The sequence below is a fragment of the Oryctolagus cuniculus genome, chromosome X, assembly GCF_964237555.1.
Source record: "Oryctolagus cuniculus chromosome X, mOryCun1.1, whole genome shotgun sequence".
NCBI lineage: Eukaryota > Metazoa > Chordata > Mammalia > Lagomorpha > Leporidae > Oryctolagus > Oryctolagus cuniculus.
The window spans coordinates 91,446,957-91,463,704 of NC_091453.1; the positions used below are offsets into that span (position 1 = coordinate 91,446,957).

The window sequence follows — 16,748 nt, forward strand, 5'->3', positions numbered from 1 at the left end:
AGGAAACAAGTTACGAACTCTGTGTTTTGGTCCATTTGGGCTACTGTAATAATACTGCCATAGACTGCATACTTTATAAACTCCAGAAATATATTGCTCACAGTTCTGGGGGCTTGGAAGTCCAAGATCAAGGCACGAGAAGACTCAGTGTCAGGTGCGGGCTCTGTCTGCTTTCAAAGATAGGCGATCTTGCAGCATCCTCAACATAGCAGAGGAGGCAAATGAGTTCCCTCAGTCCTCTTACAGGGGCACTAATTCCACTCATGAGGGCTCTGTCCTCGGGACCTAATTACCTCCCCAAACGCCACCTTTTAATGCTACCTCATTGCACATTAGGTTCCAACATGAATTTGTGGGGAAGGGAGTTAACATTCAGACCATAGCACTCCGTGATTAGGAAATGACTGAAGATGCTGTCAGCTCTGCAAAGAGTTCTTAGGATAATTCGTAATGTATGGAAAGCATCCCATGTTAAACGTATAGCACTGGGATTTGGAGAGAAGGGGTAAAGAGAACTGATAAAAAAGGCAGCTCCAGGCCAGCGCCACGGCTCACTAGGCTAATCCTCCACCTGCGGCGCCGGCACACCGGGTTCTAGTCCCAGCCGGGGCGCCGGATTCTGTCCCGGTTGCCCCTCTTCCAGGCCAGCTCTCTGCTGTGGCCAGGGAGTGCAGTGGAGGATGGCCCAAGTGCTTGGGCCCTGCACCCCATGGGAGACCAGGAGAGGCACCTGGCTCCTGGTTTCGGATCAGCACGGTGCGCTGGCCGCAGTGCGCTGGCCGCAGTGGCCGGTGGGGGGGGGAACCAACGGCAAAGGAAGACCTTTCTCTCTGTCTCTCTCTCTCACTGTCCACTCTGCCTGTCAAAAAAAAAAAAAAAAAGGCAGCTCCAGTGTTTACATGACTTTATCATGTCGAAGTGGAACAAATGCAAGGTTGGTATTCCAGCCCTGCCACTTGCATGGGCAAATCCCCACACATCTGCGAGCCTCCATTTTCTCATCTGTACAGCAAGGCCGTCATGCTCACCACCAAGCAGCATATAAAGATTTTTTGGAAGTAGCCCAGCTAGCCCCAAGTCTGGTCTGAATTGATGAAGTCAATGCAACTCTAGAAGGTGCACTCCCAAGACTTTTACTTCTAGTGCTCTTCTTCCAAGTGGAAGTTAATAAGCAGTGGGCAGAGAAGAGAAGGTCATTAGTTACGGGCCGAGCCTGCGGAGATGGACAGAAGACATCAGGGATGTTGGTGCGGGGGAGGGAATGCAGAAGATGTAGGACTAAGAGAGGACTGATGAGAGCTAACAAAATACAGCCAAAATGACAAGAGAAGATTGAGGACAACTTGGAAACGCCGATGATAGAAGAGCGATTGTTGTTTCAGAAACCCAGAACTTAAAAAACAAGAATAAGGACAAAGAATGAGGGACGGGAATTGAGTGTCAGAAGCAGATGGTAGGGAAAGAGGCAGAGTTTGAAAAGAAGATAGGCCCTTGCAGATGAAGGCAGAGGACTGGGACAGGAACACAAATACCCTGGGGACAGGCTGCCTAGACTGAAGGTGGCATCCAGAGGTGAGAGGTAGAGGAGCCCCTATGCAGGCTTTGTTCTGCAGCCTGAGAGCAGCCCGAGCTGTGCTGGGGGCCAGGGTGGTAGGGCACACAATGCCATAGGAAGGGGCAAGGGCAAGCTGGCATGTCTGCAGTGCTCTTCGAGAGTGGGGGGGGGGGGATTTTTCATTTACTGGTTCACTCCTCAAATGGCTGTACCAACCAAGGCTGGGACAGGCTGAAGTCAGAAGCCTGGCACTCCATCCAGGTCTCCCACATGGGAGGCAGAGGTCCAAGTACTTGGTTCATATTCTGCTGCTTTCCCAGGTGCATTGGCAGGAAGCTGGATTGGAAGTTGAACAGCTGGCATTTAACAGGTGCTGCAATAGGGGATGCTGGAGTTGTAGGTGGCAGCTTAACCCACTGTGCCACAACACCAGCCCATGCTGCAGCCTCTTGCTATAACCTGGGGGAATTGCTTCACAACTGCTCTTCACTCTCAAGGCCTTTGCCACCCCAACTCTCTACCCACTTCAATATTTTCTTCTCTCTCTCTCTCTCGCTCTCGCTCTCGCTCTCGCTCTCTCTCTCACATACATACACACACACACACAGAATACTTCATGACTTTTTTTTTTACTATAGCTGATTCTGACTTCTTTTTTGAAAATGTTTATTTTTTTTCATCTACTTGAAAAGCAGAACAACAGGATAGGGGAGAGAGAAATCTTTCATCTACTGGTTCACTCCCCCAATACCCTCAACAGCCAGAGCTGGGCCAGGCTGAAGCCAGGAGCCAGAACTCCATCCTGGTCTCCCATGTGAGTGGCAGGGGCCCATCCTCTGCTGCCTCCAAGGATGCACTGGCAGAAATCTGGATTGGAAGTGGAGTAGCCAGGTTTTGAACCAGCACCCCAATATGATTGCCACCATGCCCATCCCAGTGATTCTGACTTCTGCATGTTATAGACCTGCACTGTCCAGTATGGTATCCAGGAGTCACCTGTGGTTTGGGGGCACCTGACATAGCACTAACCCTAATCAAGATGTCCCAGAAGTGTAGAATAAGCATTGGATTGCTGTAGGGGGACTGTTCTGGGCCAGCATTCTGGTGACCTTGCACCGTCCGCATAGGCCACATGGGCAAGGCAAGGCCCAGCTCCCAGTTGTTGGCAGAACTCCCTGTGATTCCCCCAGAATGTCGAAAGGCAGGCAGCTTTGTGAGAAGCTGCTACAAAACTGCCTCTCACCCGCCTCCCTATCTTGAGGGAGGCTGCCATGAAACCATTTCTCATCCGCCTCCCTCATTCCAGTAAGGGGTAGAGCCTTCTGCCTGGCCCCCACCCCGGCCCCACAGGAATAGCAGCAACCTGTAAAACTGCCTAGCTACAGGGTGGACTGGGTACTCAGCACAAGAGGGCTCCCACCGTTCATGCTGCAGGCCATATGGCCCCTTTTCTTTTACTGTCATGCTGTGGGACAAAGGACATAGGGAGCTGATATTGTCAGCTAGCTTTTGCTGTCTCTATAAGTATGCACTGTCTCTACCTATCTGGGTTTCTCTTTTCTCTACCAGCTGAATCTACCAACCTGTTTGACCATTCTGGGGACCCAATAGGAAAAAAAAGAATATAAAATATCTCATTAATAATTGTTTTATACTGATTATAGACTGAAAGGATATTATGGGCATATTTGAGTTAATAAAATATATTATTAAAATTAATTTCATAGGACAGGCACTGTCGTGCAGTGGGTGAAACTGCTGCTTGGGACGCCCGTATCCCATATTGGAGTGCCAGTTCAACTCCTGGCTACTCTGCTCCCAATCCAGCTCCCTGCTAATGATGATGGCCCAAGTACTTGGGTCCTGACACCTAGGTGGCTGACCTGGATCAGGTTCCTGGTTTTGGCTTTAGCCTGGCCCAGCCCTGGTTGTTGTAGGCACTTGGAGGGTGAACCAGAAGATGGAAGCTCACTCTCTCCTTCTCTCTACCTTGCAAGTAAATTAAAATACATAAATATTAAAAATTAATTCCTGTCATTTGTTTTTGCTTTATTCATATAGCTGCTAGGAAAATTTAAAATCACATATGTGGCTTGCATTAGGTTTCTTTTTTTTTTTAAAAAAAGATTTATTTGTTTATTTATCTCTCTAACTCTGAAAGGCAGTGTTAGAGAGAGAGGTCATCCATCTGCTGGTTCACTCCCCAAATGGCCACAATGACCGGCCAGTCCAAAGCCAGGCACTTCTTCTGGGTCTCACACATAGGTGCAGGGGCCCAAGGACTTGGTCCGTCTTCCATTGCTTTCCCAGGCCATTAGCAGGGAGCTGGATTGAAAGTGGAGGAGCCAGGATTGCAACCAGCGTCCATATGGGGTGCCGGCACTGCTCCGCAGCACCAGCCCCTTGCATAAGGTTTCTATTAAGCTGTGCTGCTGTAGCTTGGTGAGAAGAGAAAAAGTGGCTGTGGGGAAGAGGGATTAACAGGACTTTATATTGCCAGGAAATGGGAAAACAGCATGAAAAATTATCACCATCCGTTCAAAAGGACATTTTGATACTACTTATTATTTATTTATTTATAAAAATTTCATAATAAAGACTAGACCTCTAGATGAAATAAATGTAACTTTACGGAAACTCACTGCACCGATTTTTCTTATATTGGTTCAGGCTCATGAAAACTCCCCCAGATTGATGAGGATGGAATTTAGGGCCATTGCTCTTTAGAGCTCACCTCCTGACCATGACAACTAGCCAATGGAGGGGGGCGGGGACAGGGAGAGTGCAAGTCCAAGAACGCTCCAGCTTCCAGGGCCTGAGAGGCAGCCGATTCGGGGAGCTGTGGGAGTGGGAGCAATAGCAGTGTCTTCTTTGTCCTCTGGGTGTTGGACTTACGTCTTTCAGTGTGCCTGTGGCTTCTCAGTCTACTGTCTCTCTTCCCACCTCCACACAAGGGACAGATGTGGACTATGCAGAATATCAGACTCAGCACAACCGGAGGAAGAAAGTAAACAAATACAAATTTATTCTTTTCAAAGCAGAAGTCAAGGACAAGGGGGAAAGCACCACAGTGAGTGGCAAGAAAGTTAATCAATTTGTTCCCAGCCTGCTCCTTTATCCCCAACTTTTCTAGATTTGCAGGCCACCCTTGCCACCTCCCCCAGGCCCCTTCCTCAGTCCCCATCCTTGTGACCAGCTCTTGCGACCAGTAAACAGCACAGCACACTTCGCTCTGGCCTCAATACTGCCCTGGGGACAGCAAGGACATTCAGCAGGTACCCTCCCAAGTGCAACAGCTGTGGGAGGAGACCGGCACTGAGAACCAAGTCTTGGCCTTGAGCATTTTGCTTTCCCACAGCCATTGGTTTCAAAAGAGTGAGAAGTAGCTGAAGTATTACTTTGTTCCCAAGGCCTGATTTTTAGCAACAAGGCCCAGAGATAGGGCTGCCCAGCTGAGGGGCTAAGCTTCCGCAGCCCTAGGGCAAGGCCCCTAGTTTCTCTCCTGGGACTCTTGGTGGTGTTAAGGCAAAGACTTACTTTCTTGGTTATCTCTCACCTATGTCCGGGGAAATTTGAGGAGGTTCCTGGCCTGAAATGGTCCCAGAGGCTACGACTCTGCCAGGGAGAGTGCAAGGTCCAAGAATGCTCCAGCTTGCAGCTGAAGATGGAGCCCAGAACCCAAACACACACCCAGGCAGCTTGGGTGTTCCTTCGAATGAATCTGGAGGGAAAACATCTCCCAGGACTGGCTTCTGCCTGGCCCCCGAGTTTCCTGTTAATGTGGCCTGTCAGCCCAGTTCCCGGGAGCACCAGAAACCCAAACACCTTTGTCTGGGGGGAAATACTTTCCAGCGCTGGGCCTTGAATGAAATGAGCATGCGGGAGCCGTGATGGCAGCCTTTCCATTCTGGGAGAGAGCATCCGCAGGGAGCCATGCCACAGCCGATGTGCCCCAGCCAGGTAGCCTTCCTTAACCATTCTCAGTCATCAGAAACCCACTCTGCCCCAGCTGTGGCAAAGCCTTACAATGGCTTCTTGGCCTCTATCAGATTCTGTCACGAATAAATCATCTATCAGTCCTAGCTGTCCCCCGAAACTATTCAAAAAAGACACTCACATTACTCATCACTGAGGCTTACCTCAAACGTCAGAAAAGGTTTCCCCTAAGCGAATGCACCAGCAACTCCCTTCACCTCCCTTCCAGCTCAGGGCCGCACACTACACAGCACCACACACAATGCCTTTAGGAGACATGATGCACAGCAGATGCCTAACAACATGTAGCACATTTTGATAAATCCAATCCTAATTTGGATGCACAACGTCCAAGGATCCATTACCTCACTGTGGGCAAATTGCTATATGCTACAGTGACTGTCACTGCATCTCTGTGCCGTATTCTCGCCTCAGGCATTAAGGGAAACACCAGGATCACAAGATATTAGTGATGCTGTTAGTGAGGATTCAACGTTTGACCTGCTGCTTCAGTCCACCTCCAGCACGAGTCCTACATGACAAGAACTTCATCTTTTCTCCCATGCCCAGACCACTGCAAGTTGCCACAGGCCCTAAGCAGCCCAAGAGCTCCCAGGTGGGGTGGTGGTTATGGGAAGGATTTTCCAGATAAAAGTTTCTTCTATAATATCGGCCCTCCTAAGGCTTGGGCAGGCCCATGCCTCAAAGTCTCTGAGCCCTCTGTCCACTGCAAATTTCTATCTCATTCCTGCTCACAATATAGGCCCCTACAAAGACACCCCCAGTCTGATGCACAGGTTCTGTGTTTGATGCCTGTCTACCACGAGCTCACCATGCCTCAATACCCAGTTCGCTACCCACCCCCCACAGACTTCAAGCACATTAAAGCAGATGTTATAACATGAGGTGTGACCCTCTGAGCCTGTGGCTTAGTGGAAAAGAAGGCAATCCTAGATTTTTGGACCCAAGCCACTGCCTTTTCTCCTATGTAGCCAATCAATCTAGGTTCCCAGCAGTTGGCCCAGTGCTTAATTGTAACACAACAGTCCAACTGCCTCCCTCCCTCCTGGTCTTAGTAGCAACTGCTGCTTTCTTGAAGGACCTGAGCCAGACCTTAGGAATTGGAAGGGGCTAGAGGATGTACTCTGTGTCTTAGCTTGGCAAAGCTTCTTTGCTCTTTCTTTTCTGTGTGGGGTGAGTTGAACTTAGATCTGCTCTATTTTGGCACCTGAATCATGGTTTAAGGAAGCCCAGGAAAACACACCCAAGGCCCAGGTCTCAAGGGAACAAGGCTTGGAATGAGAGTAGAGAACAGAGTGCTTCTTCCTGTTAGGGTCACCTGTGGCCACAGGTGTCTGTTGCTTTGGTCTTAAGGACAGCCCACCCCAAACATCAACAGACAGAGACATCTTGGAGAGCAGCCAGGATGCATCTATCTTGCCAACCAGAGACTGGGGCTAACAAAGAGCAAGACAGAACATTAATACTTCAAGAGGTATTAGAATTTAATGTGTGAGTGAGGCCAGGAGAGCACTGATGGACAGTAGATATGTAGATATGTATGTATATAAACTTAGGCAAATGAAGTTGACTGCTGTGCTCTGGTGGGCAAGCTCCTCATGATAGAGGCTGCCTAAGTGGGCTCTGACTCTGTTCAAAGTTCCCAAGCCCACTCCACCACCCCCCATTGTCAACTCTGCACAGGTTCTGGAGCTGAAGATGAAGGGGTCATGGTATATGTTACCTAGGAAGAGTTAGTTCAGTATGAAGATGGAGTTAACCTTCCAGAGTTAGAAAGATCAAGTTTATGTGCAGGAAGACCTTGCTGTTGTCTGGGTAGAAAGTGGCCAGCTTCCTGATTTGTGGCCAGCAGCTTCCTGCAAGGAGCTGCTACTTGGGCTGGCCAGGTGTACCTGTCTGATGATTAGCTGGGGCAATCAGCCACCTCACCTGATCGAGCCTAAGAGTCAGGAGGGTCACAGACTGGAAGGGTGTTGGGCTCTCCTGTCCTTTGAGGCTAGAGGGTGGCTTCCCCTTCCTCGTATCAGGAAAGCAAAACCCCTCCCTCCCTTGCCAAGCAAGCTGCTGTTCTTCTCCCAGTCTGTGAGGACAGACTCAGAGGAACAAAGGGTGGTTTTATCTGGGTGTCCAGAGCAACTCAGCAGATCTTTCATGATGCTGAGGACTTCAAGAAAGAGAAGGATCAGGGGAAAAGTATCTAAACCCATAAGTATTTCTTTAATATTTCCAGACGTAATATGAAAGTGGGAACTATAATCAATGGTTGTCCCCTTGAGTAACACCTACCAAGGACTGAGGCAGAAAAAACTGAAGATATTTGAGGAGGAAACAATATCTAGGTAGCATTAGGAGGGCTAGATCTATGCCCTGGAGTGGAAGTGACAGGACACATTGTCTAGACTTCTTCAGGGGCACTTTGGGAAGGATGTGTCTCAGGAATATCCTTTTGCCTCCTTGAGTTAGGCCAGAGAGTAGGACTAACCCCCATGGATTCATAATGTTGGAAGCTTGGGGTCATTAGACTTCTCCCTGTACATAATTCTATGGACATTGCTTTAACTATACAAGGCAGCTTCTCTGCTTCCCATGGGAGTGGCCAAGTGCCACCTGCCTGGGCTACAACAGAGGAGTACTTAAAGGACATGTCTCAAACTTGAGGATCAAGGGGCACATTTCTAGAGTGAGAGGAATCATGCCTCCCCGCTTCCCTGGGTCTCCCACACACACTTAACATACCACCAGATCTCTGCTGCTGTGCGGAGCCCAAATAACTCTGATTGAGGAATATGGGGCCAGTGGGAGCTGGAAAGGTTGGGTAAAGTCTGAGGGAAGGCATTGACTGGAACCAGAAGAGGACTGTGGATTACAGGATGAGGATCTGGCTCCATCAAGAGGCCAGCAGGGTGTTGGCAGTCATATCAGAGCTTCGCACACTGGGGAAGGCGTGGCGGAGTTTCTCCATGATGTCTTCCAAGCACAGGCTGACATCCTGGCTCTTTGACCCCACATCATCTGAGTTGGAAAAGAGAGATTTGGGAAGAAAACTAGTGACTCCTTTATGAGGTAAAGGGGCCATGGGAGAATGCAGCCAGCTGAAGGGCAGACCCATAGCACTGTGTCTTCCTAGCACGGTGCCTGGTATGTAGGAGGCACTCAATACACATTGGTAGAATAAATATATGGATGAATTCATCAATAAGTCAATTGTGCCTACCCACAAGGCCAAAACATGAGGACAAACCAGTCCCAGTCCTAGTCTTTGGGCAGGAAATCTTGGGTGAGAGAAGCCTGCAAGGAAGGGGCAGGGAACTTACCTGCAGCCTCAGTGTCTGGAGTTGTCTGTCCTTTGTCCTGGGGGTGACTGCCTTCTGACTGTTGTGGAGAGGAAGCTAGAGATGAGCCTGCAGAGCCATTGCCATCTGATTCGGTAGGTGGCTAGCAAGAGGTAAAGCATGATTTAAGTGGCTTTGCCTTCCTGACCTCACTTTGACAGACTCCTGAGCTTAGATAGAACCTTAGAGACCTCATGCTCATCCTTTTGCCCTTGGCTTTAAGAAGCTTTTGGTAGTCTCCCAAAGAGTGGCTCTCTCTTTTAGAAATCTTCTTAGAGTATCAGTTACCAATTACCTTCTGTTTGGCAAAGGCTCACAGTTCTTATAAGGATGGCAACATGCCTAAAAGGCTCTTGTCATTTGGGCTACAATTAAGCTATTTACAACCCAGTGCTCTCTGGAAACAGAGTTTCGCCCCTAATCCTCAGTTCATGATATAACAGCGTATGTTAGAATTCTCCAAGAATGAATTATGAGGCCATCTCAGGGAGGATCTGGGGAAGGAGCATGGGATTGCTGTTGCCTGTTACATATCATAACCACAATAGGTCACCTTTGCAAACTGTGTACTACAGTGCCTGGAATTGTGCTAAATTCTGTGAGCACGTCATTTCATTTTATATTCACCACAGTTTGGTGAAGTGGGATTATTATTATTCTTGCTTTACAGATGAAGAAAATGAGGTTTAGTGGAGTTAGGTAACTTTCCTAACACCACTCAGCCTCTAACTGGCAGAGCCACGTTCAAGGCCAGGGCTACCTGATTCCAGAGTTACATTACATCACACAGGCTACCTCTCAGAAACAAAAAGTAACAAGAGATCCCTTCCTCATAAAGGAACAATCTTTCTCTTGCCAAACACGTTTGTTTCTAGGCAACACTAGAGTGAGAAAATCAATGCCTTGGGCAGGTTTTGAAGTTTGTTCTTTTAATACAGGGTCCCAACAAGTTGTGAAGAAGTGAGCCTACAGAAGCCCTCCATCTGCCACCAGCACCACGGTGGCTGGACAGCGACACAGCAGGCCATGGAAGAGAATTGGCTAAGGATGGATCCCACCAGCACCATTTTTCCCGGCCCTCCCCAATGGCCACAGCAGCTGTCTTGCGGAAGTCACATGTCAGTCCCTGCCAAGGAACTCCTCCCTCCCTAGTGCCGCCCGCTCCCCAGCTCCGAGCCACATCTTGGGGTCCGCAGCCGCACCTGTAGGAGCAGCTCCCTCAAGCGCTGCAGCTGCGACTCCAGCTGCTTGTTGTGGTCTTCCAGGATCTGCATGCGTGTCTCCAAGCGGCTCTTGTGCTGCCGAAGGATCCTGGCCTCAGCCAGAAGCTCCTCATTGCGGTGGTCCTGTGCGGTGTCGGCGGAGGCCTCCGTCAGCATGGGGGCCTCAGCCGCCTCCTCGTGCTGCCACTTCAGGCGCCTCAGCTCTCCCTGGAGAATCCTGCCAAGGACAGGGAAGCCAAGACCTGTCCCAGATGTGGCCTCATAGCCAGGAGGGAGCACTCCTGGGCCCTCCGCTCCCAAGCCAGCCCAGCCCTAGCTGAGCTCTTCCTCTCCAGGACCTGTGTCATTTACTCTGCCATCCCAAGACCTCAGAGCAGGGAGAGCTGACATTTCACATAAGAAATGTCTCAGGGCTTGCATCTGCGGCCTCAGGGATTAATCTTGACCTTCAAATCACACAGAAACATCATCCGCAAATAAAGGAGGCATTAGGGCCACTGACTCACCTGCTCCACTTTCAGATTTTCAGATTCGGGGCGGGGGGGGGGGAGAATGTAACATAAACAAGAGATCACTTATCTTGCGTCTTCTCCCCACGACCCTCCTTCTTGGCCCACTTTGAGCATCCTTGCTGGGGCATCACGGGAACAGAATTCCAAAGACATGGCCTACTTGGAGGCGTATCACTGTTTTATTGTTTGGCAACAGAACAGAATTCTTGTCTGCCCAGCACTTGGCCAGAGCCTGCCTACTGCTGCTCTAATGCAGCACTTCTCAACTATTTGTGGTAAGAAACCATAGGGAGTGGGGCTCACTGACCTGTGGACCAATATGTGACCCTAATGTTCATGACTAGTCCCCAGCTCACACCACTTGCATCTATCCACACAAATTCAACAACACTTAAAATCGGTCTCTACCCTATTCAGCGTGACAATTTGAGTAATTACATGCTTGGATCTCATGGCAATAGCAAATTGCTAGAAACTAAAGTTTCTAAAGTTGATTAAACTTATCCATCTCTGCGCTTATTTTGTCCTCGACTGGAGACAGGCTGGCCCTGGTGTGCACTCCACACTCTGAGTGGCATTGTGTTAAAGACTTGCTACTCCAGGTGTGGCATATAAACTGGAAGCCTAGGCATTCCCCGAGAGCTGGTTGGAGATGCAGAAATTCAAGCATCCCCAGACCTGCGAATCACAATTTGTGTTTAACCAGGCTCCCCAAATGACCCATATGCACACTAACGATGAAGCAGTGCTGCTGTGAAGGGTGCTATGGCGTGCTATGGTGTCTACTTTCTGTCCCCAAAGTGGCTTGGGGACACTGCCTCAGGCCCCTGCTGCCACCTCTCCTTCATGGAGACAAATGCCACCCCTGTAATCTTCTTCGCCTTGTCTCGTGCACTCCCCAGACACTCTGGGGAGTGTCCTCACCGTCTGGAACACTCTCCCGAGGTGATAAGTATGTCTTTCACTTCCAACACTGAAAGTTCTTGGAGGGCATGGATAGGCCGTGCTGTTTTCTGTGTTCTTTGTGCTTGCATCTGATTGGTACTCGGGAAATTTGAAGTTGAATTAAAAGGATTCAAATAATCATTACAATAACTAGCATGTATTGAACCCTTACTATAAGCCAGGGCTTATAGCCACAGGGCTAACACATTATATGAGTGACGTCACTTGATCTCCACGAGTGACCCTAGGAGGTGAGCACGATGACCACATCCTCATTTTACAGATTGAGGAAAGGGAGGCTCACAGGATATAGGCAAGTCGTTGAAGGTCACGCAGTTAAAATGTGGAAGTGCCAGGACTTACACTCAAGCCACCTGTCTCTAGAACCCACACAGACTTTCACCACTATCACACCCACCGGTTCTCATCTTCTAAGTGGGCCAGGATCTTCTCTAGCTCCCCCTTGCTTTCTGTGGCCATGCTGCACGGAGCCTGTGGTCCAAAGGCTGGCTCCCGGTCTGTGATGGGGCTGGAGTGCCGCAGCAGGTACTGGTCCTCGTCTCTGCATGTACGGGAGGGGAGGAAACGAAGTGGCCAGGTGTTGAACAGAGAAGCGGCTTAGGGCATGAGTTAGCTCCCAGCCCAGGACCTGGGAGATGCACACTGAAACATTTACTGCCGAGACACAGGCAGAGGGAAAGGCCACACAGTCAGGCTTGAGAGGGGTGACTGTGTTCAAAGAGGGCAGGGACTGTGGTTGGGGATGCTAGGAGAGAATGTTTTCAGGATGCTGGAGCTCCTGGGGAAACAAGGAGCAAATCATGTCCCCTTTCTGAGCTGTTCCCTCCCCCACCTCCCGCCACACACACACACACACACACACACACACACTGTCCCCTCTTGCTTCCTTGCCCTCCAGGGTGATCTGATTCCCAGCCACGGTCAGGTCGATCCCTGTAGCTGTGGCTCCCAGACCCTCTGAGGGCTCCAAGGACCTCCTCAGAGACATAGGGCCCCTTCTCTGGGCTGCAGCTCAGGAAGACTTTTTGGTCACACTTCGGTCAAGTCCCTGAGGTGTCCCAGGGTCAGTGGAGCACTAGATAGGATTGTGGCGTGCAGAGAACAAGATATTCGTTCCTTTCTGCAATATTAGATGAGGGCATTTTCTTCTTCCCTCAAAGCTAGGTACAGCAGGCTAGGATCTTGCAAGAGGACGGGACCTGGGCAGGTGGCAGGGAGACAGCACATCGTTCATTCCCCAGCACAGTTGATAGAGGGAAGATGGCTTCTCTTATGAAACACTGTGTGCAGGAAGCAGCTTTCCATCCTTAGGGAGTCAACCACTTTTTTTTTTTTTTTTTTGACAGGCAGAGTGGACAGTGAGAGAGAGAGAGACAGAGAGAAAGGTCTTCCTTCCGTTGGTTCACCCCCCACTGGCTGCTCCGGTGGCGCACTGTGGCCGGCGTACCACGCTGATCCAAAGCCAGGAGCCAGGTGCTTCTCCTGGTCTCCCATGGGGTGCAGGGCCCAAGGACCTGGGCCATCCTCCACTGCACTCCCGGGCCACAGCAGAGAGCTGGCCTGGAAGAGGAGCAGCCGGGACAGAATCTGGCGCCCCGACCAGGACTAGAATGGGGCGGGGGGGGGGGGTGCTGGCACCGCAGGCGGAGGATTAGCCTAGTGAGCCTGGTGCCGGCCATGAAGTCAACGACCTTAACCACCGCACTCACTGCCCATGGCCTTGAGGCTACACCTTCCCCAGGGATGGCGGAGGAACCCAAGCAGAGTTCTTTCTGAAGAATGAGCAGCTGGGGAAACTCACATGCTGTCATCTGGGGACAGGCTGTCATTAAAGAAGGAGCAATTCTGACTTTCCATCTCGGCCAGCCTGGGAAGAAAGAGCAGAAACAAGAGGGGAAGCAGGACGTGGGGCCTGCGCACTAATCTCACAATAGCAGGCTCAGCGGCTTTGGGCGCTGCCCCGACCACCGGAAGTGTGGGGCCTGGCTGTCAGCTACTCACCCCCCTACATACACCCCCTAGCTCTGACTCCATCCACCTTGCCCGGCTGAAAACCTCTTCCCCTTGCACCTCCTACAACCCCTCCGCAGCAAACCCGCTGGTACCTGCTGGCAAAATGCTCGATGCGAGAGTGCGTGTCAGCATGCGGCAACATGGGGGAAGAAGCCGGCCTAGAAGAAAGCAGCCGAGGCTCAGAGGACTAAAGACGGGGCAGCTGGGCGGCCTGTTTCCTCACCCCGCTCCCCGCATTATGGAGATGGATGAGAGCTGAGGAAAATCGAAGACAGGACTGGATTCGAATCTACTTCGCAAGCCAGAGTCCCGGTCAGGCCCAGGCTGAGCTGCCCCGCCACCAGTGGGATTTCCCTGGGAACGCTCCCCTAGCCCATGGGGGTGGGGTGGGGACTGAGCCTTTCAGAGCGCACACCCCAGGCTCCTGGAGGCTGCCCGCAGGCCCTGCTCAGCCACTGGTACTCACGTCTCACTGTAGTCAGCCTCCAGCACTGATTGCACAGGCAGATAACCTCGCTGAGGGTGTTTGCTGAAATAATGCTTTGAGCGGAATTTGTTCTTTAAGGTTGTGGCAAAGTCCCTCATGTTCTCACTGGATGTGGTCTGGGGGGAGACAGGGCAGAGGGACTCATCCTAACGGCTTCCAGATATGCTGGGAAGCTGTGTTCATCCACTCTCATTCATGCCTACTACACCCTGCATCTAGAAAAAGGGCTACAAGGCTACAAGGCTACACGGCAAACTGGGAACACGGGTTGCCTCTGGGAAGTTGGACTGGAAGGGTAAGGGGTCACTTGAACCTTTTACAACGTGCATATGTTTGTTAATTTTAAAAATATCTTTTCTACAAGCCTAGGGGTGGGGAGGATGAGCCAGAGGCAGAGGATTATCAGCCCACTCTCTCCAGCCAGTTTTCTGGGTTTGATTTTGCTATAAAATGATAATAAATGAAGAGGAAAAGAGGATGTCCCTGCTCCCACTGGGTCACAGGCATTTCTGGGATAACAGCATTTGGAGAAGAGATGACAGAAAGATAGGCTGTGGGGAAACGGGCTGAAAGATGGGGAGGGAGAGTAAGGTAGAGACATGCTTGGGGCTCTGGGAGAATCTGTGGGGACATAAAGGGGATCATGACAGCGAGGGAGCACAGTCAGCAGGGGACGCTAAGTGTGCAGCTGTAGGTCTTGAACCCAGCACAGGAGCGATTCTGTGGCTGGAGTTCAAGGATGCTCACTTGGGTGGCTGGGAAGGGCACAGTTTCCAGGGAAAACCAAGTGGAATTTGGGGAACCCGGTGAAGCGCGTTTTTTTTTTTTTTCCTCAAGGACTGAATCCCTCCTTTGAGTACAAACTTCACTACGGACTAGAGAGGGTAGAAACTCTGGCAAAGTAGCAGGCAATGACTGGGTAACCCATGGGCATTACAGAAAGCGAGCCAGGAAGATCCCAAGGGAGCCCTCGAAGGTGAGTCACCCAGACGTGCCTCACTGTCTCTGTCTTTTTCCCAAAACTTTTCCATGCAGTAAAACAGCGAGTGCCTTACAAATGGCTGAGAGGTCTTGGGACAGCCACTGGAGCTGCGTCCCCCCCGCCCCTGGCCAGCCCGGAGGCCCCGTACCGGTGTGTAGTACTCCATGATGGGATAGTGGAGCTTATGGCCTTTGCTGGCCCTGCCTGTCAAAAAGCAGGTCTGGCAGATGTCCACGTTAAATTGTTTCAGACTCCGGTACCTTGGGGAGAAGACAGGCAGTAGGAAACAGAATCCAATGGGCCACAGTGACCCCCCCCCAACACCAGTTCCATTAACATCCAAATCTATGCCAACCTTAGGAGGGGTTGATACATGGAGCCATAACATGTTCAGCCTCTTATGTACAGCACTTGCTGAGTCCTCCCACATACAAATAGCCTTACTCTAGAGACCATAAGTCTCCTGGCTGTCACAAGCTCAGAATCTCAGGAAGTCTCACTACTTTTTTAAAAAAAAAAGTGTGGTGTGGGGTAGCAGGGGTAAATATCTCATTGTATCAAGCAACTTTCTAAAAATGGATATCCTCACAAGACCTAGTCTCCAAGGGACCAACACATAAGTTAAAGTTACATTTGTTCTACCAAAGCAACTTCTTCTACTAGCTTTGGGTAAGTTGGCTAAAAGTCACTTTCAAAGGTTATTTATGGTAAGTCTATTATTGCAGAACACAGAATAGCTTTTCAGATCCATTTCCAAAGTCTAGCTGAACTGTCCAGATGCAGAAGAGTGAGATGCCTCAACTTACAGGAGTCACATGATCCAATATCTAGTCGTGGATCTACCTTGACCTTGGGCAAGTCACACTCCACCTCTGTGCCTTGTTTGCTCATCTTATAGAAAGCAGGGTGAGGTGGGAGAATAGAGCAGGGCAGAAGAGATAGAGGGAAACTGAATAATGGGTACCAAAACAGAGTTAGATAGAATTAATAAGTTCTAGGGTTCCACAGCACACTGGAACAACTACAGTTCACAATAATGGATTGTGTACTGTATGAAGAACTGGAAGACAGAAGCTGGTAGCTCCAAACATAAACAAAAAGGAAATGCTAGCTATCTGATTGGATCAGTCTAGCCTGTATACATGTATTGATATAATGCTCTGTGCCCCACAAAAAATGTGCAAGTTTCATAAATTAATTAAAAATTTTTTTTTAAAAAAAAGCAGGATTGTGGGGCCAGCGTTGTGGTGTAGCGGGTAAAGCTGTCACCTGCAGAGCCGGCATCCCATATGGGCACCGGTTCAAGACTCGGCTGCTCCACTTCCCATCCAGCTCTCTGCTATGGCCTGGGAAAGCAACAGAAGATGCTCCAAGCCCTTGGGCTCCTGCACCCACATGGGAGACCCACAGGAAGCTCCTGGTTCCTGGCTTCAGATTGGCACAGCTCCAGCCGTTGCGGCCAATTGGGAGTGAACCAGCAGATGGAAGACCTTTCTCTCTCTCTCTCTCTCTCTCTCTCTCTGCCTCTCCTTCTCTGTGTGTAACTCTGACTTTCAAGTAAAATAAATAAATCTTTAAAAACATAAAAGTAGGGTGATTGTAAGGAGAGTAGTGTGTTAGTGCTTTAAAAAGTTAAAATGTGGAGTGTTTTGTGATGAAAGCCAAATTCAGGATAGTGGTTA

The 16,748-nt window shown here is 50.0% G+C and overlaps 1 protein-coding gene across 3 annotated transcripts in view; it reads right to left on the reverse strand.

Moving 5' to 3' along the window:
- Window positions 1-4,555: 4,555 nt before the first annotated feature.
- DRP2 (dystrophin related protein 2) overlaps window positions 4,556-16,748 on the reverse strand; it is a 46,932-nt gene continuing 34,739 nt past the window's right edge. For all 3 annotated transcript variants that reach the window (XM_002720371.5, XM_051827462.2, XM_051827463.2), the window contains 8 exons: window positions 15,215-15,326; window positions 14,064-14,200; window positions 13,690-13,755; window positions 13,386-13,451; window positions 11,982-12,125; window positions 10,086-10,323; window positions 8,866-8,986; window positions 4,556-8,563 (listed from right to left, as the gene is read on the reverse strand). In XM_002720371.5, coding sequence (XP_002720417.1) covers window positions 8,439-8,563; window positions 8,866-8,986; window positions 10,086-10,323; window positions 11,982-12,125; window positions 13,386-13,451; window positions 13,690-13,755; window positions 14,064-14,200; window positions 15,215-15,326 — 1,009 coding nt within the window. In that variant the 3' untranslated portion in view covers window positions 4,556-8,438. The remainder of the gene's footprint in view (window positions 8,564-8,865; window positions 8,987-10,085; window positions 10,324-11,981; window positions 12,126-13,385; window positions 13,452-13,689; window positions 13,756-14,063; window positions 14,201-15,214; window positions 15,327-16,748) is intronic.